The sequence below is a fragment of the Strongylocentrotus purpuratus genome, unplaced genomic scaffold, assembly GCF_000002235.5.
Source record: "Strongylocentrotus purpuratus isolate Spur 01 unplaced genomic scaffold, Spur_5.0 spur5_scaffold_6, whole genome shotgun sequence".
NCBI lineage: Eukaryota > Metazoa > Echinodermata > Echinoidea > Camarodonta > Strongylocentrotidae > Strongylocentrotus > Strongylocentrotus purpuratus.
Genome location: NW_022145612.1, coordinates 54,979,440 through 55,005,802, shown reverse-complemented (window position 1 = coordinate 55,005,802; position 26,363 = coordinate 54,979,440). Strand labels below are relative to the sequence as shown.

At 37.2% G+C, this 26,363-nt stretch overlaps 1 protein-coding gene across 2 annotated transcripts; it reads right to left on the bottom strand.

Moving 5' to 3' along the window:
• Positions 1–5,245: 5,245 nt before the first annotated feature.
• On the bottom strand, positions 5,246–23,836 carry LOC105444373 (superoxide dismutase [Cu-Zn]-like). Of its 2 annotated transcripts, XM_030973390.1 has the most exons (6): positions 23,491–23,836; positions 11,603–11,752; positions 8,384–8,469; positions 7,306–7,487; positions 6,414–6,531; positions 5,246–5,687 (listed from the first exon to the last, which is right to left on the bottom strand). In XM_030973390.1, the coding sequence occupies exons 1-6, from the start codon at positions 23,540–23,542 to the stop codon at positions 5,562–5,564; spliced, it is 714 nt and encodes a 237-aa protein (XP_030829250.1). In that variant the 5' UTR covers positions 23,543–23,836; the 3' UTR covers positions 5,246–5,561. The 2 variants fall into 2 exon arrangements, with proteins under 2 accessions (XP_030829250.1, XP_030829251.1); XM_030973391.1 differs by lacking the exon at positions 11,603–11,752 and having other exon boundaries at positions 23,491–23,825.
• Positions 23,837–26,363: the final 2,527 nt, after the last annotated feature.

Below are 26,363 nucleotides of genomic sequence, written 5' to 3'. Positions count from 1 at the left end.
CATAATGGACCTATACCAGGGGCGGTGATTTCTTTTCATGACCGGGGGGGGGGGGGGAGGGGCGAAATGCGAGGGACGAGGGAGCAGTGGCGTAATGAGCAAAAACGTTTTGGGGGCAGAAAACAGAAAAAAATCCACATCACAACCTCTCTTACATGTTACGCAGGCCGTGGGAACGTTTTTCAAAGTGGGGTGGGGGGGAGGGGGGCTAAAGTATTTACGATCAGGTAGAGTAAAGCAAAGCAAAGTGGAGCGTAAATTGGCGTGGGGTCCAGGGACAAAGCCCCGGCGGGTGTCAAGGGGCGAAGCCCCATTAAGCTCAGGAGTTTTTAGGCATTTATTAAGGTCAGATGAGCATATTTTGATACATTATTTGTTACACTGGCATGCACGTCACTAATTGGAGTGGGGTCCAGGGGCGGAGCCCTCAGAAGCTCAGGGGTTTTAGGCATTAAATTACGTTCAGATAAGCATCCAGGGGGCGCCTTTGGGCCCTTGGTGGGGTGCAGGCGGCAGAGCCCCGGAAGCTCAGGGAAAAATCATGCCATTTCAGCAACATTTGTAAATTTTAGTTTTGTTGTATTAAAATATTACAGTCCTTAGCAAAACTACAGTATAAAAACAAGCAATATATTTTTTTTTTCACACTTCACATTTCTTGGTATTTACACATTTTTAGGATATTATGCGAGGTAGCATACTACCGAGTGAGAAGATTTTTGCATTTTTATTTGTCTAAACGCTGCACTCTTGGGCCCTCCAGAGCCTAAAAGTGTGTTGCAGTCTTTAGTCAGTATTTGCTTTCCTTTTATTATGCACTTTTTCCGGGGGGGGGGGGGAACGATCCCCCCTAAAAAAGTTGAGCGGAGGGGACTTGTCCCCGCCCCCCCCGTCCCCCCCCCCCCCGGATCGCCGCCCCTGACCTATACCATGTAAACTACGAGAAACTGACATCCTATCTTTTATAGAAAGGGCATCCGTCTTTTTTCGATGGAGGTATTCTGGGTATATAAAATTATAAAACAATGATTCAATAGATGAAGAAAGGGTCTTACGTCAAACAAGGAACATAATTTTCGCGTGGGAGAAAGGGAAACGGGGTCATTAGGAAAGGGGGTCTTTTTCTAGAGCTTAAAACGGTGTAAGTATAATACCTAACTAAACAGTCCCTTTAAATATTTATACAGTTGCTATTTTTCACAATCAGTATTAACCTTATCCATTATTTTACCTCACTTGATATAAATAGAACCAACCAGGCGCGTACGCAGGATTTTTTTCGAGGGAGGGGGGGGGGGGGGGGGGGGGGGGAGGTCCCCAAAATTTCGCAACGACTCAGCCAGCCGCTGAAAAAGCGGGGGGAGGGGAGGGGGAGTAAGAGGACATTTTATTTATTTTTTTTTTTCTTATTTTTTTTTTTTTTTTTTTTTAGACTCTATTTATTTATTTATTATTATTATTTTTTTTTTTTTTTTTTTTTTTTTGGGGGGGGGGGGGGGGTCCCAAAAAAATTCGCAACGGCTCAGCCAGTCGCTGAATAAGCGGGGGGGGGGTGGTAAGAAGGTTTTTTTTGTGTGTGTGTGTGTCCCAAAATTTAAAAAAATTGCCCATCGATATTACGTTTCGATAACGGGAGGGGGTAAGGTCAACTTTTTTTTTTTTATTAAGAAAAAACAAAAAAACAAAGGGGGGTCCTCAAAGAACAAACACATTAAAAAAGTTAAAGGGGGGTTCAACCCCAACCCCCCCCCCCCCCCTTGCGTACGCGCCTGGAACCACCCATATAAAACACGTAAATGCGACAGGTGATGTTTTTCTTTCTACTCAATTACCGCTTCCTTTACAAAGTAACAATTATATTTGATTACTTTTTGTGAATAAACTGTTCTTAAGATGCACGAACGATATTGTATCTATATAGGCCTACTGATATCAAAATGAAATAAAAATGTTATTGATATGGCACAATGTTATCATGAAAACCAGACATTGCACGAAACTGAGTCTGAAGGGTGTTAATTCTGTTAAAGATAAACTTGAGTACTGGTAATGCTATTGCATTGTGAAAGAAAAGGTGTGGAATGGATCAGAAAAGTTGATCATATAGCATGTAAGTAATGGTGTGTAATGCAAGGTTCTAGAGTCATCAAAATCATCATAAATTTGGCAGAGTCTTGGTAAAGTAACAATCACTTACACATATAGATGTATATGGGACAACACACATGATGTCGGGGCTAGTACTGCCCTGATTTCCTTATCTTTCTATGCTCATTACTCAGCCAGTATACATTTTCTTCCAAAATTGTTTGGCACATGACATTTATTTGTAATCTTGAACATTCAGTGTAAGTTTCGTTAGATTATGTGAGAATTCATTTTTTTTTTTTTTACCAGAACTCAAGTTTATCTTTAATCTGTGACCTTCTGGCTCCAAACTGTCATACATCAATATTACCTCACACCCGTTTTCTCTCATGAAAACTATGATCTCCAACTCATGATACTGACATGCTTTTAACTCGTCAATAATCAATAAACATTTATATCTAAACGTGTTTGTGTTATATATCAATTTATTTCCTGTGCAGTAATATGACAAAATAAACAACGTACACCCCCCAAAACTTAACCAGTACCATACGGTGCGGTATACATATAAAGATCAATTTCGAAGTTGAAAATAGCAAGCCTGTGTCCACAGACTAAAACCTGATACAATCCAATATTTCACAAAATAGCACGGGAAGCACAATATTATTTGGAATGGGTTATGGGTGTTATTTCTCAGAGGTTCTACACAATACTATCCGATTATTTGAATGAAGATGTTTCAATTACGATATATCAGTAACATTGTGCCGGTATTTAGGCCTACTACCTTACACAGTTTATGATAATAATGATTATGTAGGCCTATATATAGCACAGCTACTATATAAACATGTACTTAATGCATTTAATATTATGTTGACAACATTAGTTCCGAGAATGGGGATAGTGGATAATTACAACAAAACAAAAAATCACAGAGCACAGCAGATGACCCATTAGTGCAATATCAATGTTAACTGACATTTACCCACCAGCATAGCCAAACTTATTGAACGGTGATAGAGGGGTACTTGGTGGGGGGGGGGGGGGGGGGGGGAGGATACATAAAATAACCTAAAACGCATTGGGTATAGGGGTAGGGGTAAAGGTGTACCCTGGCTACCGTTTCCGGACACCTACCCCTGGACAACCACCCCCGGATTACCAACCTTCGGATAACCACCTTATAGGACATACCCCTATAGGGCAACCACCATTTATGACGATAGGAAAAATACCCCGGACAACTACCCCAGACAACTACGCCCGGACAACTATCCTAGGGGGTAGTAGTCTGGGGTGGTGTCCTAGAGAGTAGTTGTCCTGGAGGGTGGTTGTCGTAGGGGTAGTTGTCCGGGGGGTAGTTGTCTTCGAGGGTGGTTGTCCTGGGTAGTTGTTTGGGGTGTAGTTATCTGGGGTAGTTGTCCTGGGGTAGTTGTCTTAGGGTTCGTCCTAGAGGGTGTTTGCCCTTGGGGGTAGTTGTCGTAGAGGGTGGTTATCTAGGGGTGGTTATCCGGGGTGGTTGTCCAGGGGGTAGGTGTCCTAGGACCCCTGGCTACACCAATGCTTTTAGCTTGCTCACGATAATATCCATTACTCATAAACTCTTAGTTTCTAAATAAAATTACTTAATACATTTTGAATGGCAGATCGTCATCATTTGGAAATAACTTGTCAACAATCGGTCCTTTTAATTTGTTGAACTCGGTAATTTTGTTATTGATAAAACACTGACTAGGTTTAGATGAAGATTGTTTCCTGTTTATAAGACATTGTTCTTAAAAAAAATGACTAATACAATTTGACTTGTAATACTATGCACATGTATTCGTCATAACTTATCACATCTGTGGCGGAAATCATCAGAAATTATTCAGAGTCTTCTATTTTGGCTTCACTGTTTTGTTTCCAAATGATTACAGTCAGCTTTTAAACAATATGTTTTGCCTATGAAATTTCAACTTTTTGGGGGACTCACTTCTTTCATTTTTGTTTATACGGTAAAGGTATTTTTGCACATATTCCATGATGATTCAACTCATGTCTTACATTCGCAGAGCAGAAAAATATTTTTGCTGCATTTGTGTACAAAACAGATAGAGAAAAGTGAGGGGATGACATCGTCATCTTGCTAATTTATATAGAGCTTATGTGATACATTTCAGTGTTTCATGATATTATGCAAAACTTTATAGCTCCATAACTGTCCCTCTTCCGTCCGATGTTGATGAAGCACTCACTTTGTTTTTTTGCATAATTTTTCTCTTTTTATTCAATTCAAGTCACAAATGGGTCGTCCTTACAATGTTTTGTTACATTTTTATCTAGATAAATTTGAATAATATGATGTGATTAATTTTGTTCAATCTTTGAGAAATAAGATCAGTTTTTAACTGCAGTGTATTTCTCTCTTTTGGTACAACAAACCTTTTGGTCAATTGAATTCAATTTGTACTGACAGGTTATCTATTTTCGTATTGTTGTTTTTTGAGTGGTTTCTTGCCAATGTTGTTTAAGCACTTGTTGTACCAATCTAATTTTTATTTTTTCAAGTTTTTATTTTTCACATAAGAAATTGTTATATTATGCTTAAAATTAAAGGTTTAGAATGATGACTATTCATAACAGAAATTTCGACTTATATCATTGATGAGACATGAAACATAGCATGCAGCATACTACATTAATGATTCGACAGTTGCATGGAAATAACAGCAATATAGGTCCTACTTGTTTATACAATAAAATATACTTATACATGATATATTATAAATAACATAGTAAATTAAACACATGTAATACAGTTTTTAACAGAATATTAAAACACCATGTACAATTAGAAGTGAAATATAATTGGAATTTATCAAATCGTATTGGTCCGACGGACATGATGAGAAAGACCATCCATGCGATGGCAAAATTAACCTCACACATCTTTGTATTTTATTTGTTTTTACTAACCTGTTCTTCAGTAATTTTAATTTCCTAAATTTTGACGATAACTTACGTAACAAAGGTAAAATTCAAAAGACCCCAGATCACCATATTTTTTTTCTCTGATCATTACACAGACCGGACTGGCCATTGAGAGCTGGAGGAGTCCCCCCCCCCCCCCCCCTCCCCTCCCCCCATGGGCCCACTCAATATTTTGGCTTGAGGGTAGGTCGATTTGTGGTCTGAGGGCCGGCTGATATGTTGAGTGGGCCGTTTGCTTCGAAATTTCCTCAACCGCATTGTAGTCCCAGTCCGCCCCTGAGTACATTACAACACTTGACAAGCATGTTCCATATTCGACCAAAAAAATCGTAACATTCTGTCACAGGATTGGTACTCAGTTGTTTTATCTGACACCAAATCATAATAATGTGTCGATATCAAAAAATCGTAGAAAATGTGCAAAAGAGTAATAAAAATGTACGCATGGGTGAATTTTAGAGATATCTTTGTAATTAAAGAACAATAATTACTTAGTAAACCCAATCTGTGCCAGTAGCCCAGCCGATGACGCAGCAAGCCAATCGAGGTCCGGCGTTGCCGCTCGCCAGACTGCCAGCGTTACCTCCCAGGCCAATATCGTCTTCTCCTCCATGAAGCTGACGAAAAGAGCGAGAAAGAATTTTATTTCAAAATACGATTTGATATAGCTCTGCAGTGCACTAATGGATAAAACAAAATTAAGAATGCTAAAATAAAATAAAATAAAAAGTGTATAATCAACACCGAGAATTGGCTCCTACAAAGTCATGCCCAGCAGCGGATTCGGGACCTTTTTTTGGGGGGGGGGGGGGAGTCGTGGGCAAAGGTATGTGACAAAGTATCTGATAACTAAAATATTTCATATATTTTCACAGGCATAAATTGTCAAAAAATGTCAAAATCTTTTCTTAGCATTAACATTAACAACAATAACAACAACAACAATAACAATAATGTCTAGTTGGCGTAGGGAAATTCGATTTCAACCCAGATGTGGATGAACATTGGTAAGTCAAAGCACAGGGTTTTGGCCCGGGGTGTATGACCGTGTCCCTTTATCACATCGTTCAGCCATTAAACTTGACCAAATTTCAGCTTTCTTGATAGGGTGAGGCTATTTGGCTCGATCCCCCCCTCCCCCAACTTATATTTATCGACAACCCATTCCCCCTCCACCTGTCAGTTCAGCACCCCACATCTTCTACTTTACCCCCTTTCTCGCTCGAACTCTCTCTCTCTCTCTCTCTCTCTTCCTCCCTCCCTCCCTCACTCTCTCTCTCTTTCTACATCGTCTTTGTTTTCTCTGTCGTTCGTATTCATATTAAAAGAAGTAAACACCTTACCACGAATGCTCGTCCCATGATAGCCTTTGTTCCTGTCAGCGATGCATAAGTATCGTTGAAACTCACATCGATATTCCCTGAGGCGTCCGCTTGAACATTACCTAGGTCGCCAACATGCCTGTATGAACAACACCCAAAAAAATAAATACCAGGAAGAAAACAAATAAATAATGTGGTTTTTATATTCAGTCTCTTTTTTAATGAAGATTCTTGGACTGAATAATCTCTGGTTTCACTGAACATGATCGCCTTCTTCCTCCTCTCTCTGTAGTCCACGTCTTTCCAGTCCCCCTTTGGCTTTGTACCTGCCTCTGTCTGTCTACCCCCCAATCTCTATCTTCAAGGAAGATCACATACAAAAAAACTTGTTATGTAAAAGAAAACTAAAGTCGCCAACAAGATACAGAACACTCATCGTTTATCCTCAACCACAAACGGTCAAATTGAATCGAAGATACCACGCCCACTATTGAAGAGCCACGTCCAAGTCTGCGGACCTGTTCGAGAAAATTGTTGAGCATGCATATCACTGCTCTCACCGAGCATTTAGGGGGCACAAGTGGCTTAGTAGTAAACAAGTCCAGAAATGTGCCCCTCCTTAAAATGATGACCTCTAATTTTATTCAATTTCATTTTGTTCTGTTTGTCAGAGAATTTTGGAGCGAACTAGGCTCCGATTTTTTTATTTTTTAAATTTTTGTTGTGGGGGGGGGGGGGGGGTGTCAACGAAGTTTATGAATAATATGCCCTCTCTTTAAACAAAACTTCTGTATACGCTATACACGAACATTTAGGTCAATCTCAAGTCTTTACTTAAGCTTCAGTGATGCAGCCTACCCTTACAACGAAACATCTTTTTAACTGGAAATGAGAAAATTGTTGATTTGATTACCTCTGTGCTGAAGTTGGGCTGGCGTGATCTACGCCATCAGGGTTGTAATGTCCTCCGGTGGTTGAGCATGAACCACTGATGTTGCCATAGGTGTGCACATGAAATCCATGTTTGCTGTTTGCCGCCAAAGTGAGCTTCGCACCATCAACCTGCAGACGGAGCTGAAGTACGTTCGTATCACTCTGAAACAGACAGAATGGAGATGATGAGGTGCATGTAAGAATAATTAAATAATGATTTTTTTTTTTAATTTTTTTTTAAATGAGCCCTTTTCGAAATCATCTAGACGCATGGTTTTGTTCACTTTACCCTTTAATTTTTTATCCAGCATAGAAACACTAGTCTATTTTATAAGGATTGCTTCACTTTTCATATTTTCAAATATAATCTCATTCAGTTATAGATTTACGTGATCTTGTCTTTCTTTCATTTTCCCCTGATCAAAAACATTACAAATTATTTTTTTAAATGAATTGATGCTGAAATGAATCACGTTATAATGTTGAATGCTGGAGATTAGTCAAAACTAAGTTATGATTGTAATTCATGCAAGTCGTCACTCGTATTTTCTAATTGTGTGTGAGCTCTAAAACACATACCATGTTTCTTCAGAGAACAAACCAAAAGTCATTGACTTATTCCAAAAGTTTGTTATACCAGAAAAAAAAGACTTATTTTAATAACAAACTTTTGGAATAAGTCAATGACTTTTGGTTTGTTCTCTGAAGAAACATGGTATGTGTTTTAGAGCTCACACACAATTAGAAAATACGAGTGGCGACTTGCATGAATTATTTTCTTTGAGGACTAGAAGGATCGAATTGCAGGAAAAAGACAAAAAGTTATTTTTCTTCCAAACATCGACTTCTCAGCAAAATTTGATTTACAATGCGGTTAAAATCAGTAGCATATGCTTTACTTGGAACCATTGGAAGCTAGCAATGCCACAAATAATTTTAGCGGAAATCACAGTCCCCAACATAATCATTGTGTTTACAGTGCATTCACACTCACCTTACCGTTAGTGTCAGAGTAAAAAGTCATGATTCAATTTTGCTGGTGGTTAGTATATACGCACCTGTTCTCGAAGATCGACTCTGCCCACAACCTCTCCGTTCTCGCTCTTTGTCAGCCGACATGAGGCGAAGTTTACCGTAACAGCCGCTGTTAAAGGAGCAGGGAGGGAGGGTGCAAAAAGAGGGGAAAGTAAAAATATGAATATTAATACTATGAAAGCTGTAAATTTAGACCGTTCAAGGTACACACAATGTATAGATTGTAAAGATTGGCCGCTTAATTGAGGTGGGGGTTTTATTCAGATTTCAAAATCGTGCTCCTCCTTTTGCATTTGTACAAAATCCTTGATTTTCTCCTGTATGAATATGTAGCCTTTGTGTAAAATTTGTTTACAGGTAGTAGAAACACTGTTCAATTGAAACAAAAAAATGCTGTCTTAATAGGCCAGTGGTCATTAAACGAGTTTCACTGTAATTACGGTTTAAAACTTAAGAAATTGAAAACTTCTTAAAACTAAACAATCAAAGGAAGAAAGTTTTCACAATCCACAGATGACATTAACCTTCTTAAAATTGAGTGTATAATTTCGTAACCTATTTTTCTTGGGACGACCAAGCCGTCGATCATCGGGATTTATATTTAATGTGTCGATTGATTGTATATTTTGGTGTTTGAAGTTTGAAAATCATATTTATTTCAACGTATAAGTGCTAAATGATGTCATTATTTTATAGGTAATAACATCATTTCACACATATCATCTTTAATATATCAATTGCAATGTTTTACATTTTTTGTGATTTTATTCAATAAAAACATAATTTGCCCTTTTAGGCGTGTTCATATATTGCTTCATCGCTACCAAGCTTGTATACATAAAGTGAACGAAAGTTGAACGAACAGCAATCGCACACTATATGGAGCACCAGGTGCAGCACTTTTACATATTTTTATTTTTCAGATATATTTGTTAATCATGCATGATAATCCGACTTAAATAAATAATTTCGGTGATTAAAGACCTTGTTCTTTGCGGTCGAGAGATTTTCCGATTTAATTAACATGCAGTAATTGCATTACAAGTGATCACAAGGTTGCAATTTAGAATTCTAATTAGGAAATTACTCCATTTCTCGAAAACACAGTACATACTACAAATATAAGCAAAACTCTTATGCACTAAACTTGCTCTGGTATATGACATGGTAATCAAATATCACATTTGTTTTGTTTTGTAGAGCACATAAATCAAGTGTAGAGCCACTTCACACCTTAGTGAAACTGAAGGAGGAGGAGTTGAATTGTTCAAAGTTCATTCCAATATGTGCTCAAATAATATACCTTTTCACTGACAGGAAGAGGCATGAAAATAATGATTGATCATTCTTTGGGAGTCGCTTGGAATATTAGAAGTACAAGTAGTTGTCCACAGCTTTTCTTCAGAGAGACTGTCAGGTGTATGGGCATTGCGTTGTTGCCATGGTTACAATCAAGGTGCGTATGTTGAGATCTTGGATGCGGGTTAATTGGGTGTTTGTCTTTTTGGAATGGTGTGGAAATAAAGAGAAGTGTTGATGCAGTGAAATGAACACAAATCAATTAAATGCAAGACTTCTTGCATTTAATTTATTTGTGTCCATATCAGGTAGGCAAAGGTAGGTAAAGCTCAAAGCGGATACCATCTAACGATAGATATAAGGAGCGTCGTCCTTTCGCGTTCAAAGTACCGGAATTTACGGTATACCATAAGATATTACCCTTTTGTGTAGTTGGCACGGCGTATAATGAAACGCATGTTTCATCATTTCGAACGAAAACTCGAACAGAAGTAGTCGTCTAGTAGGCCTTGTCGTAGTACAAGTCTGCAAGTATCTCATGTCAATTTGCGAGTCTGGCGAAAATTCTATTTCATTTAAACATATAAATGTGGGCAATTTTTACGAATATATAAAAGGCGACAACATTTTACATGTACCGACATTTTTAATGGATGAGTTACTTAAAACGTTCGTGATCCGGAGAGTAACTATGTTGTTTTTTCTAAGATTTAGAAGATATAATTTGGATTATTGAGACAAAATTACCCTTATTACTTTTTCGATTGATAACATGTAGAAGATGTTGTGTTTGTGTTTAGATTCAATGAACTTGCAGATTAAAAGTTTTGGTATGGGGTCATGAATTTGGTTAAAATGAACATTGGAAGCATATGCGATCCTACAATATTCAATGATCGTTGTCGCGGTTGAAATCGAGTCAAAAGTGATGAAATTGTCAATAATAAACTCTTTATGTTGATATTTTAATTTCTCGAAATCCTTAGCGTTTTAGAGCCCAATTTTAACAAAGTTGCTTATTCTAACACTAGGTTTCACAATGGTAATGCAAATTTTAAATTTCATAATCCAATCATATTGAAATATTACCGTAAACTTCGTATTACCTTAAAGTTTAAGGAATCTTTAGAATAACCTTAATAAGAATGACGGCAATAAAACAAACTTTTAGAATAACCTTCGGAAGAACCATCCTTCATAAGGATTCTTCGGAACAACGAGCCTTCCGTACGTTTGGAATAACAAACCATCGGAAAACGAATCTTTGGCAAAATGAACTTCCGGAATAACCAGCCTTTGGGAGAACAAACCTACTGAATAAAGAATGTTCAAAGCAATGGTCCTTCCGATCAAAGAGCTTTTAGAATAACGAACCTTTGGAGCAAAAGGATGTCAAACGCTCCTATTCTGACAAGGATGATTATGTCAAAAGTAGCAGAAAAGAGCAGGATAATAATAGCATGGACCTACTACGAGGTCCATGATTATAGATGCCACAAGTTAAAGTCGGCAGTATGATATTCATGTTTATTATGCGCCTCAATCATTACAAGAAAATTAGACTAAATGCAACCGAGATCAACAATGACAGATGCAGTTGTATGACGGGATGCATGTGCAGGTGTTGGAAGGGCATTACAAGCAGTGCCACGAACTTCAACTGACTATGGTTTGGTGACTTCGGTGCAAATGAACATCTATTCAGCTTTCTAGCAAGTTTAAGCTTCATTTCACACAATGTTGCAGGAGCATTTTCGGGATCACACAGGTTAGGAATAGCCACATCACAGCTAGCATGGTCACAGCGAGCGAGCTTTAGAAGAAGAACGTACGACAGATAACAGGCGAGAAGGAGGGTGCTTTGGTTCTTGATTCTTCGTTTGCAAACACATTCCATGCTGATCTCAAGAGTTCGGTGCATGCACATTCAACATAAGGCCTACCGTCTTTATTCTTTCCAACATCTGTAGGAGGAGCTTCTGTAGGGTGACATTGATCCTGTGTCTGGCGTAGGACGACCACTTCCGCCTTAAGGTTGTCGATCTCGTGTTGAAGGTGACGAAGGGTGGCAAAGAGGGGGATTCGAACGCAATCTGTGTAATACATAAAATTACAAAACTTTTCCAAAATAAACCAGCAGGATACGCATACTTTAATATACGTGTGAACTCTTTAAACATAGGGTGGACAGTCCGTACACGTTAAAGAGGGTAAGACAAGAGAACCCCTTCTTTTAACATGGAGGTTGATTGATCTCAGAGACACAACAACACTCATCACAAAAGTGGACCTATATGTTTCTTTGCAATCAGATTGATTGAGACTTTGATTCTAAACCTATCCATATAGGGTGGAAAAACATTCCTATTCTCCTAGCAGAGAACATGGGTATTTTTATGTAATATCTTGAAATTTCTTTAAATGAAATAAGGATGAGTTGTAGGCCTGTATATCAACACATAGAAGAACCTTGCTTGCAAGATTTAAGATTACTAACTACGTAAGGCGGAAGCTCATTGATCTAAGACAAATTAATTCATTATTCTTTATCGTAATAATTATCAAGGATAGAAACAAACGCAGCCCGTATATTCAAACATACAATTAGTCCCCCTATCCAGGAAGAAGGGACGGATGGATTCGATTACACAAATTTTAGAATTCGAGCAACTGATTTTTGCTCGTCTGCAGTTATATAACAAGTTCCGAACTAACTGGCGCCTTACCCCAGACACCTTAAGCATGACGCCAACAGTTTAAGAAACCGTTAGTTATATCATGAACCTAAGTTCATGGTTATATTAATGAAAGATAGCAAGGAAGGGTGACATAAATTACCCAAGATAAGGATTTCACAATAAAAAGCACGAACCCACCATGTCCCTGCTTTATCGACCACACGTCTTGAAAAACTAACGGCCTAGAAAATACCACATTTTGGTATCCTGTGTTTTTTACTTAAACTCTGTCATAAAGCTATTTGGGTCCCTCAACACAAACCTTAGCAATTGATTGCACGATTGATTTTTGCGATATTTTGCGCTTAAATATAAATGCAATCAATCACAAAAATCAATTTTACATTGATTATATTAATTGCTAAGCTTTTTGTATACGGGTCCCCATACAGTTTTTATAATGACAAGTTTTACTCCACAATAATATTCTCTAGAGTTTTCCAAGGCTCTTCCCACCTGTATTTTATTCTTCAAAATCAACTGAAGTTTCAAACTTGAAGAATGGGATTCAATCAGGCATTCCCGTAACCAATGTCTAATCAATTGTAAACTACATGTATTTTTCTTTTGATATAAATATGCATCAAGTTAGTATCATTTGAAAGAAGGAGAGATGGGGAGGTGGTTTAATACAATGATTGACGAGATGTTTACTAATGACAATGCTATGAACTATTTTAAAGATTGCGCTCTCAGTTGCGCCGCTCCAAAGCTTTGAAAAAAACCTATACCATCAGACACAAGAAAAGCCTCATGCGGCTGTCTTCAAAGTTTTGTTGAGGACGCACTTCTTTCAAGAGCTTTTGAATAGTTTTTTTTCATTGTGTGTCTATAAAGAAGGCACTATTAGGAGTTTCGTTTTCATCACAGCGCAGTAGAATATCTTCATAGAGTAGCTGCGCTATATAAATATTATTGATCTAAAATGACAGATTCGTGACAAAGACCGAGTACTTCGGAAGTTGCTAAATCATCACAGAGGTTTGGAATATGTATAACAACATGATATCATTCAATTATGGGGACCTGGCTACGAGTCACATGTGTTTGTATGACAATGGACTTTTTGATTTTACGAAGTGACTGTTTTAAATGAATTATTTCCGCTTTCCTGAATAGCGGCACAAACACCAGACATTTGGAAAACTAATGTGTCAGTCGCTTCATTCCAATATAGATTTTTTTTTTTCTTCTCCAGAGCTGTTTGTTGGTGAAATTAAGACTTGTGACCTTTCAAAGGTCAATTATTACTCAAAATTCCTTTCATTTGGCAGGTTTTAACAATGTAGAACCTTGTTAAAGGATTCGTGGAAAGATAATATCATTCAACAGAATATAAACAAAAACGGCTCATAGGAAGGAAAACACAAAACGATGATGAATTACTGCCGACGGACGTAGCTAAAACACAAACTTGCAGTACAGACGGCAACAACGTCATGGCGAGAAATATATAAAATATAGCGGCAATGAATTTCATCTCTAAAATGTAACAGTTTCTTATTCAATTGTTTAAATAATGTGACAAAAATGAATGAATTTAACTGCATCCATAGAATATTTTAAAGGTATTCAATAAAGGTTTGCGACCATCTCAGCTCGTGAACAACATGTTGTATGTCTCCCACAGGGGTCTCAACCCCGAGTCGTCTTGAAAAGTTCTCACAAATGTTCTATGATGAGACCGTTCATGACAACAACTGCATGGGAGAACATTTTTGATTGGCATTTAAAACATCTTGAGGGACATGTTGGCAATAAAAATTATTGCAAATCTAAATTCTACGTCTGTAAGCTCGATCTTACTTTCTCTACAAACAAATATGGTTCTTTTATTCTTCTGCCTAGGTTACCTTCCTTCAATTCATCATATTTGATATTCTAGGCTTTAATATAACGTAATGGTAGATTCTTTTAAAGTTTATAAACTTTTGTCGGTATGTAGATTACTTTGGCAAATTCCCAAATTATCCCATTATGTCTGTCGTACTATAGATACAAAGTAAACATTCCTATTGACATGTGAAAATTTGTGAATGTAACCTCTCTCTCACTTTGTTTACACAGATTTGTTGAGAAGATCCCCACCCCTCTTTCCCTTCTGCCCTCCAAATTAGGTCAAGCTAAGTTCGGAACTGGAATGTCATTATACGAAGGAGAAATTCACGAGTTGGAACGCAAGTACATGTATAATAATGAACCCTTTAAAAACATTTACAATCAGAAAGAAAATACTTTCAGGGTTTATAATATTCGTCATTCTTATATTTCTTACGTATTCCTTTATTTTGTCGGTATCGTGGGCTGTCGTTTGAGTGAACTTTTTATCCATGTCGATCTCGCAGGATAACCTTATTTTCAAGGCATTTTGACAAAAAAGACATAGATAGATACCTGTCAATCAAGGACTGTAAACCAACACGTTGTGTATTTGTTAGTAAAGACTATATAATGGTCACCAGCAGTGGCGTAGCTACGAGGGGAGAACAGCTAGGGGGCACCTGCCCCTTCCAATCAAATTGCAAAATAAAAGAAAAAAGAGAGGGGAGAGGAGGGACAAAGAGAGAGAGAGAGAGAGAGAGAGAGAGAAGGAAAGGAAGAAAACAGAAGATGATATGATCCCCTCTCGCAACCTCGTATAATCGGCGGCCGAATCGCCAAACATAACAGTGCCCTCCGCCCCCCTAATAATCCGAGTGCCCTTTCAGTGGATGAGCCAACGCTACGCCACTGGTCACCCCCGTCACCGGATAGACATTGGCCTTGGCTCCCGCAGTCATGGTGAGCTACCTGAGTAGTCGAACAGCTTGACTGTGATAATAACCTCAAGGTAGAAAAGCAGCACAAAAAAAAAATGCAGATGTACGATAATAAGATTAGATTTTTTCTCTCTTTTCATATAAATTTAAAGAATTAATTTTTAGGAAAATTGTCGACATAAATGTAACAATGCGCATCACGATCGCGGAGACTTTCGAAACAATCAACTCATGGGGCATTTACTATATTCCCGATATAAATCTTATTTGAGTTATAATTATGTCACATTGCAAAAGGTGATGGACAGGGTTTCAACTTGCCTTAAGTTTATGTTTCGAAAGTCTTTGCAATCGTGATGCGCATTGTTTCATTTATGTTAACACTTTTCTATTGCGCATTTATGATGTTAAAAGGACCTTGATGACAGTTGCTGCCTATTTCATATACCATTTAAGCCCATGTCGGACTGTGTAAAACAAAATACCTTGGAGAACGTAGCAGGGTTTTCCAGGAAATAGTGGTTTGTAAATCGGTCACGGTCAAAGCGTCCACCTCTCTGAGCTAAAGGTATAAATTCATATTTACACAAAATATTCTAATCTTACGCTCAGCTGCACAAAAATAAACCTATAAAGTGGTTAGATGCATAATAATGATGAAAGCCCCCCCCCCCCCCCCCCCCCCCCATCCCCTCTACAGAACTGCCGTGCCACGATAGCGGAATCGGTTCGCGGTATAGTTGTACGGGGAAAGCGAGATTGTCCAGGGGGTAGTCGTCTTGGTACTATATGTACGGAATCCAACCGGGATAGGTAAGACACGTAAGCATTCAGTTAATGCAAGGTGACAAACATCTTAACAGCTATATATTGAGAATACACTATCACCTACGGAGTATGTTCGTATATATATAGCCATGACATTTTGCTCTCTATTTCAAGCCGTATTTAAAGGGTCGTTTCGCCTGCTTATCCTCTATACAATGTGCATCCTATTAGCCCTCTCCTGGGCCTGCTAGTGGATCTGTGATCTTTTGAAGACTTCAACATGTACGTTGCTTTGACCTTGATGTTTCTTCAATAAGACCTGGTAACTGAACATTATCACAAACTCTACTGGAATATCAGTAATCGTCGGCTACCTCCAAAATTAAAGGTTATCCATATAAGACACTATCGTCAAACAGCTTTTCCAAGAATTATCATAATGCAAAGCTACAATGCCATCTAGATCGACATCTCTTCAGAAAGTTATCGAACAACAAGAAATGGGGTCAAATTTGGTAGAGAATTGACGTTTCACCAGGCAAGTATCTCCATGGAAATCTAGCAGTGGAATCCACACTTGCTGCCGAGGGCTAGAAACTTGTTGTGTTTTTTTTTCTTTCTTTCAAGATGGCGACGAAGGTGTTGATTATCCCTGATAACCAGTACCATGCCGAGATCCAAGAGTGTCAAATTCCTCATCATTTTATTGAATCCAGAGAAACTTAACGCTGTAAATCGCAGCATCTTTGATCTTGACTCTGGCCCTCCCAGTCTGATGCTCTCCCTAAATATCTCTCTTTCTCTCTCTCTCTCTCTCTCTTTCTCTCTCTCTCTTTCTATTTCTATACATAATATATAATTATCTCTCTCCCAGTCTGTTCATCTCTAAAAAAGTAAGATTCCCTTTTCTCCTTTTGTTCACAAAGAAAAACACACCTGCATCCGACTTGTCATTTTTTCTCTATTTATTTTTCTTTGTTTCTCCTTTTCTATGTAATAACTTAGTCTCCCTATCCTTCTAAAATATCCTTATAATTATGTCTATCTATCTATCTATCTATCTCACCATCATCATCATCATCATCATTCTCTCTCTCTCTGTAGATATCTCTGTGTTGAATCTCTCTCTATCTGCCCCATCTCATTTCTACCCACTTTTAAAAGGAATCAGTCCTCACAAGATGATAAGATGACAGCGCTGTCAGGGCTGCCCGATGCCTTCTGAAGAGCCGCGCATCTGCAAAAACATATCGGTAAGGCGTCTGCAGTATTGCATCTTTTTAGGAAATAATCACCATTTTGATACGCAAGAGAAAAATTACCCAATTTTAGAAGGAATCAACCCCAATTACCGATGGATATTTCGTAGTACGAAGCTAAGCAAACATAAGTATATAGATCTGTAGATCAAGAATAGACTCGGTTTCTGATGACTGAGACGACTATATTATGATATGATGAATTTTGTCATATTTGTTGTCATACATCTTTACTGTCAACTTCAAACTTAAGCCGATTCATACTTCTATCTAGGTTATTAACAATAAATTGTAGTTGATGAAAGCTAAGATAAACGATTGCGTACTTGCTTGATCGAGGAACGTAGGATAAGCGTATCCAATCTCTCAATATCCATCAAGATTATTATGATAAGATAGCGAACAAGTAGTTAAACATTTGTATCCATCTCTATCAACTCAACATCTTGGGAACAAATCCACACAAACAATTAATGTCAGGTGATGTCGAATACCTTTTGATTAATGCTGGTACCGAATGATAAGAACTGATCATTACCACCAAAAAAATGAAATAGGCCTATCCATATTTTGTTGATACCCCGATGTGAAGAAGTAATTTCAGAATTACCAAACCCTTTGAGGTAACACGAAGAAGTAAGTGGTTGGTCACAACTTATTTCAATGTAATGATGACACAATTTGTTCGCAAGGTCCCTCCTCTCAAACAAAATTAAGAATGAAAAAACATTGGTAAATGTATTTGCCTATCATCTGTCTCAAGCTGCTATATCGAACGCACAGAACAGTGCGACGTTTAAGTTCGGCGTATAAAAAGTAAAGTGGATTTCATATTTATCCATTTAAAATTGAAAAGCAGAGTGTATCTTTTAGAATGACGGCATGAAACCCGTCTATTTAGTAGATCCTTGCGTTCTGAGGTTACCAACCAAACAGATTTGTAAATATCAACTTACTAATAATAATAATAATAATAATCCGTTTTTTTATATAGCGCTCAATACACCGATCCAACGATGTGCCTAAGCGCTTTACAGATATATTATTACCCCGGTCATCGGATTCAGGCTTACTCCTCTTCACTCCTTCTCGAATGACAATGTTTTCTTGCAGCATGATAATTAAATATCACGGAATTTATTAATTTCTTTTAAATTTAAAAAATATATATATTGTCAACAAATGATTTCTACTTTGTAGATCTCCCGGTCAGATTTTGTTAGAGCTGCTACATAACGACTAAATAAAATGAAGCTTGTATCAGCGTTTTTTGTGAATCCAGACAAAAGCTCAAGCCTTAAACACCCAACCCCTTAAACACCCAACTTGAAATCACTCAAGTCGTCTGCTGAACCGACCTTTGTGGCTGGTGTTAATATTTTACGTACAAATGTCCTATTCACTAACACTAGCCCCTATGGATTAAGCAAATGTTGATTTCCAGTTCGGTGTTAGTGTTGTACCCGCACACAGTCAACGCACGAACGACGCCAATTTACTGTCTGACGATCAAATAAAAATATGTGAAACAGGTAATTCACATATTCTTTTGTGTAAAATTAGTTATTTTATAAGACCAGAAAAATAGGTGTAAATTATATTTTGTACTTTTCATGATATCTATAGTTTTTATGTACAATTTTTAAATCATCGTCGTGAAATCAAGTATGTGGTGACGTCAAGGCTGGTGTTAAGCTATCGATTTTGATATCAGTATCGGGCTCTTAATTTCATCTGCAAATTTTCCGCTCGATTTAAGAGCTCTTGACTGCTCTAAACACTAACACTAACACTAACACCAAACTTGAAATCACTCATTGATGGGGGCACTGACATGGAGGAGGGGTTCCGATCTAACTAGGATCGGAAAGAGCGAAATTTAAAAATATCGTCGAGTAGGGGACTGGTTGGGGGTCCTGTCGTTTTCTTTTCGTGCTCACTTTCTCCCTCCCTCCCTCTAGCCTCCTTTCTATCTCTTTTTTGTTTATGTTTTTATTTCGCCATTCTAGGGGGCACGTGCCCCGTGTCCCCGTATAGCTTCGCCACTGGGTGGTGTTACGTGTGTGAACTTCGGCCGACATTTGTCATCGTAACTTAGTTATCGTAAGTTTTCCTCTTCAAGTAGTAAATGTGTTCATAAAATAGATACATACATAAATAATGTTTTTATTACACAGGAAAAAAGTCTCTGTATAGACGCACATCAGCTGGGTATATAGAGTCTCTACTTGCAAATTATACTCAACAGAGACTTATTACATTCTGATTCTAAAGGTTAATACAAATGGAGCATTTTCATTTCGACGAAACTGGGAAGCAACCCCCTTGAGTACATTATCGTCTCTTAAAATAACGCAAAAGTTTTTAAATAGCAATGCGAAGTAATGTCAACACTCGGTTCACATTTAAGTCTAATTTATTATCGAATAACACTTAAACCAGTTTTTACCTTTTTTGAATCTCGTATTTTTAAGAAAATTTTCCGAGGATAATAAGGAACCATATTCTCTCCCCGTCGCTCTCTAACAACCATTGCTCCACCATTGTAGTTGACTTTTGATGCGACAATGTGGAGTAAAAGTCCTGGATACATAAGTAGGTTAAGCTTTTGATTTGACAGATTTGAGAGATTCCTCGGCAATTTCGTTCTCGCCGGGACAAAATCACTCCCCCGATTTTGAAGCAACATCTTCAGCTGTTGTCTTGGTACCGTCGAGCATATTGAAGAAGAAAAAAACTGATCTTTTCCCAAACAATTTCGTTCTTTAAATCATCTTCTTCCTCCTGGTCGTTTACCATGCGCTGGGCTAAACGTCGCGATTTCCTTATATTTAATATAATGATAGTTTGTTTTGAATATTTTATTATTTTTCCCACTGCGCTTTAGTTTTCCCTGTCTAGAGTTATACAAAATTCTTTATTCGTCCAAACCTTTTCATTCGCTTATTGCCATATATATTTCCCATTCAGCATTATATGACCATAACATTTCTTCCCCACAAAATGTCTTTGTTTTCATGTTATGTCTCATCAGGAAGATGTCGTCTATAGTATTCTCTCCAACGTCCTTCATCGAAATATTTCGTTTTCCCACACTTTTAATCCCATATGTGTTGGTATATTCGTTCCTTTTCTTAAGAAAAAGGTTGTTCTATAGAATATAACGCTTGACCCATTTTCCTGAACAGAATTTGAGAAGTTATTGTTTGATCTTTAGCTTTATGCAGGCCACACTCAATCTCCATGGAAATATTTTCGTTCGAAATGGAGAATGGTTCAGATTACTCCATCAAAATAAGTGTCCAATATCACAATTTCGTGTTAAATATGTACCGATAAAATACGAAATATAATTAGGGTCTTGACCTTACATTGAACATAAAAGTCGGCTGATATATCCTTTCGGTTTACAAATTGTATCAGTGTTAACTATCAACACTACCTTTGAAACTGAATCTCTAACTTAGCATTTTAGAAAAGCTTCAAAGTAAACACAAACATTGCTATGGGGAAAATAATAAAACACTATAATTTAGGAAGAATTCACATTTTACCATGCCGAGAACAAAATGAGTGATAATTTCGACCATAGTTTTATTCAATAAAGGGATGCCCTTGTCTCCCTACAAAGCGTCTACAAAGGTGAGAACATGTGTGTTACATCTCCACTCGAAATTAGGGCAGGTACGATTGTGAAGTTTGTGAATTTTTTTTAGATTCTTGTTGTCAAAATGCATAATTTGCAGATTTTTTTAAAGACCTTTCGAAAAATGTCACTAATTTGATTTTCCCCTTTTGTCAGCAAATTAAAAAAAATCTGAAAACATTTTCCTTGTTGAAAAACAGTTTTTGAACTTGTCGACATGCTGGACCTTACAACTGTCCCCCCCCCCCAAAAAAAAAAAATAAATAAATAAAAAAAATCCGAATGTTCTAGCGACGACCCGGATGATTTAATGTGTACTTTCATCTGACTTTGGAGCTACAATGGTTAAAAATACCTTCATATATTTTTCATTACACAACCAACGTTATAAAAAATGATTATTCACTTTCATTATTGCTTTTAGTTCGATTAAAACTATTTAATAAAACGACAATTAAACAACACCCCCGTCCTTTTGTCCACATCAAGAAGGTTTTAGCGATGCTCTGTATGTGTTGATGTCCACTTAGGAGATAAGTCATTCACATAGCTTCATCACTAAATATTAATATGAGATCAGTAATTTTTACACTTCTTTCACATCTCGTCATAGGGCAAAAATGATGGGAGGCGGTCCGCACATCCCAAACCCTCCGAGGCAGTAAAATGTGACCTAGTATCTCTGGTGTCATCTGCTTGTCATGTCGTATTATCATTCTCATTTGACACGAATCATTCACTGTATCAATTCTCGTGATTTAGTTACACCTCTCCTAAACACGATAGTTGGCCCGACTGCATGGTATGTTCCAACATGTTTTCCGTAACGCAACCCGACATCGACATTTCTGTCAATGTTGTGTTATATTGAGAATGATTAAAATGTCGAGGATTTGGCTGTTGTTGAAAGCGTGGGAAAGGAGTTAACGTTACAATATCATTTTCGTCAGGCAAGATAAAGTTGTGAGAAGAATTAAACAACAAAAATAAATTGAAACACGGGACTGTCTTTACATTATATCTAACGCAGATGAAAAATGTATTTCATCATCATTAGTAAAAGTGGGCTTTGTGGTACTTGCATTTATTATCTGAATGTGCCAATTCCGACTTCGGTTCCTTACGAGCCCTCCATGTGGTGTTTAAATGTTATCCTTTATTTTCTACATACCTCTTAACCGTAACAGTAAAACTGGAAGGAAAACCTTTTGAGAATTATTTTTATACCTTCTATAGCTACACACAAATTATTTTATTGAAGTTGATAAGTTGATTTTTTACATTAATGCCTTTCCCTTTTTTTTTTGGCAATAGATTTGTCTGGTTTAATTCTGTATATTGATGCTTTGTGTTATTTTAATCTTTGTATTTCTATCTCGTTTTTAGTACATTTAAGAAACTTTTTATGTAAATTTTATTATCTCTGGGAATAACCTTGCATGGCCAATGCCTTTAGTTTTTCTCCACCACTTTATGATTTAAATTGAAGATGTTTCATTTTAACGTTTGTTAATATATATATGCATATAAATTGTACTTGTGTTTTTTAAAATCAGATATGGAAATAAAACTTGAACTTGAACTTGAACTTGAACTTGAACTTGGAATGGTACGCATCTATTGAGATTTACCCAAGCATAAGTTGTCTTAGTTTGGGCAGCAGTTGCTGAATTGCGGACAAATATAGTTGTAATGGCAGGGGTTGGCCGGGTTGTAGTATTCGCCGCACCTCGAACTACACGAAGTTTGCCCATCTAGTTTGTAGAATAACGTACATGAGTAAGTATTAAATAGCCAACGACAAGCTCATATGTGATCAAATCCTGATATAAATGTTTGTTACTAACTTTTTGTAATAAAATAACCCCCCCCCCCCTGTAATTTTAACGAAGTCTTAAATTCGACTTCATCATTGATACATTATTAGCTTAATTGCCTTTAAAATCCTTAATTGATGGATGTATAGATCTAAGCAATTAATTTTTCTAAAATGTAATTATCTAAACATAATACCTAATAGACGAAAAGGGCAATTATGGAAAGCAATTTTGTAACTGACCATGCTATCATCAGATTAAATTACAAATAAATATAAAAGAAAAAAAGGTCTCGTAAACCCCTAGAAAAGTTGTCAGAACTTCAGAAGCCCCAGAAAATGACATATATCATTGCAATTCATATTCATATTTATATTTTTAAAATTCCCAATAGCAATTATTTATATTCCTGATCTTGTTTTTCAAATTTAAAATAATGAATGATTTCAATCGTTTCACTTAACACCTGAGTAAGCTCCTGTATGAAAAAAAAACTTTATTTTGTAGATTCGATTGATGCCTGTTGCGCACGAAGCGTCAATATTAGCCGACGTAGCACTCCGTCTGTCACTGGTACGCTCTTTGACGTGCCCTGTGTGTTAGTAGATGGTATGGCATTTAACGTGGTATGTGACAGTAATTAAAATTAAAAATTAAATTAAAAGTTCAAAATGAACAGTGTTAACAATGTCCCGAATTACTGGCACATGTACAAAATCGCCTCTATACACTTAATAGCATAGGTATTAACGCAGTCGAGATGACACCTTGGGTGCAACGATCAGGAGGAATCATTGCCCTGTTACCTCCGTGAGTAGATATTAAAAGGTTTGTGTATACTTACAGCTGGAGGTGATGAGAGCTGTGAGTGACAGGAGAGCAAGGAGTAGCTGCATTTTGTTGGAGAAGAAAAGAAGCTCAGTTCGGCTCAGAAAGTTGAGTAGGCCTAATCCACAATCTCAGAGGAAGAAACTAATTCCTGTACTATCAACTTCGCTTTTGATTCTTGGTGGCTGGCTAAGTGAGGTGGCTATGATGGAATGAACTGCTCAAGGAAGGTAACGAATACTAATAACTTCGTGCCTGGACAGAGGTAGAGTGATGTAACAATCGTTGGTGTTCCACGGCTCACTGAAATTAAAAGTGACAGATCACGGGTGATGACTAGCCCGTAGAGGGCACGAGTCATGATGATGTCTCTGGATGCATTCACTAGAATCACTGGAAAGCTGATGGTAAGATCCTTGATATTATCATAAAGACGTTCTTCAGATCCTTGTTCAAGAAGTAGGTGCATCAATAAGGTAGTTAGAGTGGGAGCCCGTGCCCCATAATTGCTAGCCAAGAAATAAAGAGAGAAAGAGCATGGTAGGTCCATCAAAAGAGAAAGGAGAAGATAAAACAAGAGAGAGAGAGAGAGAGAGAGAGAGAGAGGGAGAGAGAGAAATGTGGGGTAGCAATCCTACCCTCACTCTTGTGCGGCCTTCTATTCAATCATCCACCTTATATTACCAGTACGCCCCAAGATGCCAATGCCCCTTAATGGCCAGAAAAAGGCTTTGCAACTGAGATGGATGTAGAGGAGCACCCCAGCCCCCCCCCAGCCCCCCCCCCCCCCCCATTTTCAAGGAGAGCGCATCCCCATATTGCTAAGCCCGGTCCCCATCAAGCATGTATACGGCATTTGACATTCCTTCCGAGAACAGTAAGAAATTGGAATCCCCTTTTTTACCACTTTTTATTTTGTAAATGAATTGCGAATTAACAATGCCACTGATTTTAGGAGAATGTGGGAGTTACTTTTTTTTTTTCTTTTCATGTTTCCTTCTCCTCTCTTTTTGTTGTTGTTCTTTGATTGGAGGCCCCCCACCCCCACCCCCTCCCATAGGCACATCACTGCTTATTGGAAAAAGGCCTCTCTGTATTGCCTCTTATGAACAGTATCATGGCCCTCTATGTTTGATATCAACCAAGCTAATGTATACAAATTCCTACGATCCGGGACAAGTAATTATGTCCGGGTAGGGCCGTATAGGTTGTCCATGAGGTACTCCTACCTGCCGCTTAAGATAATCATGGTTGGTGATGGCAGGTGATAGTAGACCATTTCCAAGAAATCAGTGAATTATACGTGTAGATGGATTTAAAATGGTAAAAAATGAACACCGACTCGAAATAAATAGATATAAATTGAAAGCTTTCATTTTATTCATCATTCGTGAATCAAGACAATTTTATTATCATATATAATTTTTACTCTTATCACCCTTCATGATTACTTCATCACTCATCTATAAAAAGTGAATAGTATTGTTATTTTTGTTACCACTGATTTAACCCTAACAAAAAGTCAACTGCCACTAATCCTACAGGGGACAATTTCAGGGGGGTACATTTTTCTTTTCTGCATTATTGTTTTACAAACAAATTTACATAAACATAGGACCACAGATTGAACTATTATTCAAATTAGCTTAGAAAGCAAGTATCGTAATATTTACAGTTATTAATATAGTCTAATATACAGTTTCTTCGGCTAAGTTATCAAAAACTGTTTGTTTGGCATAAACAATACATTTTATTGTAAATTCCAAAGTTCAGAATAACACCAATAAAATATTAATTATCGAAAATCTATTTTGCGTTGTTCCCAAAGTTCAAAGTAGAATTGCTTCGATTAATTTAGATTTTAATCAAGATAACAACCAACACTAGAAATCTAGATTTTAGCAATTTCCTGTCTATCATTTTTCCCTTGTGTCATTTCTTAAGCTAGCTGTCAGACCATTATTATTGACGATAAAGAGTGTGATCTTTCTTCAATAATTCAAGTTATCCTGACTGAAACACGCATGAATATTTCCATATCGAAAGACACGTGTTTTACATCATATCAGCGAAAAATATGCACAATATATAGTTGCAAACATCAAACTGAAAAAAAGGAAAAATATAATCAGCAAAACATAAAACAGATCCTTACGAGTTACAATAAACACTTTGAAATATAATATCTTCCACGTTACATAAACAACATGGCACCAATGTGTGATAAAGTTTCAACATTGACCCCCCAAAAAAGCAATTCCAAATCATTCGCAACAAAGATGGAATTATACTTCTCTTAATATTAGTATCAATATCTGCAGATTAAGTTAGTCGCTCAAGCTGTCTATTAGATTGTAAATATAGATGGGGCCGTTTCATAAAACTTGTTCTCAATAACAAGTTACAATGAGTGTTATTAGCTACTGAAATCGATGCATTTGATTGGCTGAGAGCAAATTTGACATCATCATTTTAAGCATTTGTTATTGGTAACAAGTTTTATGAAACAGGGCACTGGAAAGGCATACACTATATAAAGAACTGTACGAAATGCAAATATCATAGACGATAACAATTGCACAAACAAAACATTTAAGCAATGAGAGCTGTCCTATATAATCACCGTAAACCGATCATAGATCGTCCTATTATGCACTTTTCAAAGAATAACTTGCATATATTGGCATGATCTATAAATATGGATATAGATGTAACGTCACAGAATTAAAATAATACAAATATTGACATGACATATTGTATTTTTAAAAAAATAGCCGGCAGATGAATGCCTTTTCTCTATTTTCAGACATAACCAGTATTACATAATTTATCTTGTTAATAACTTAAAGAGAAGGTTGAGTTCTGGGGAAAGGTGACAAAATAATTTAT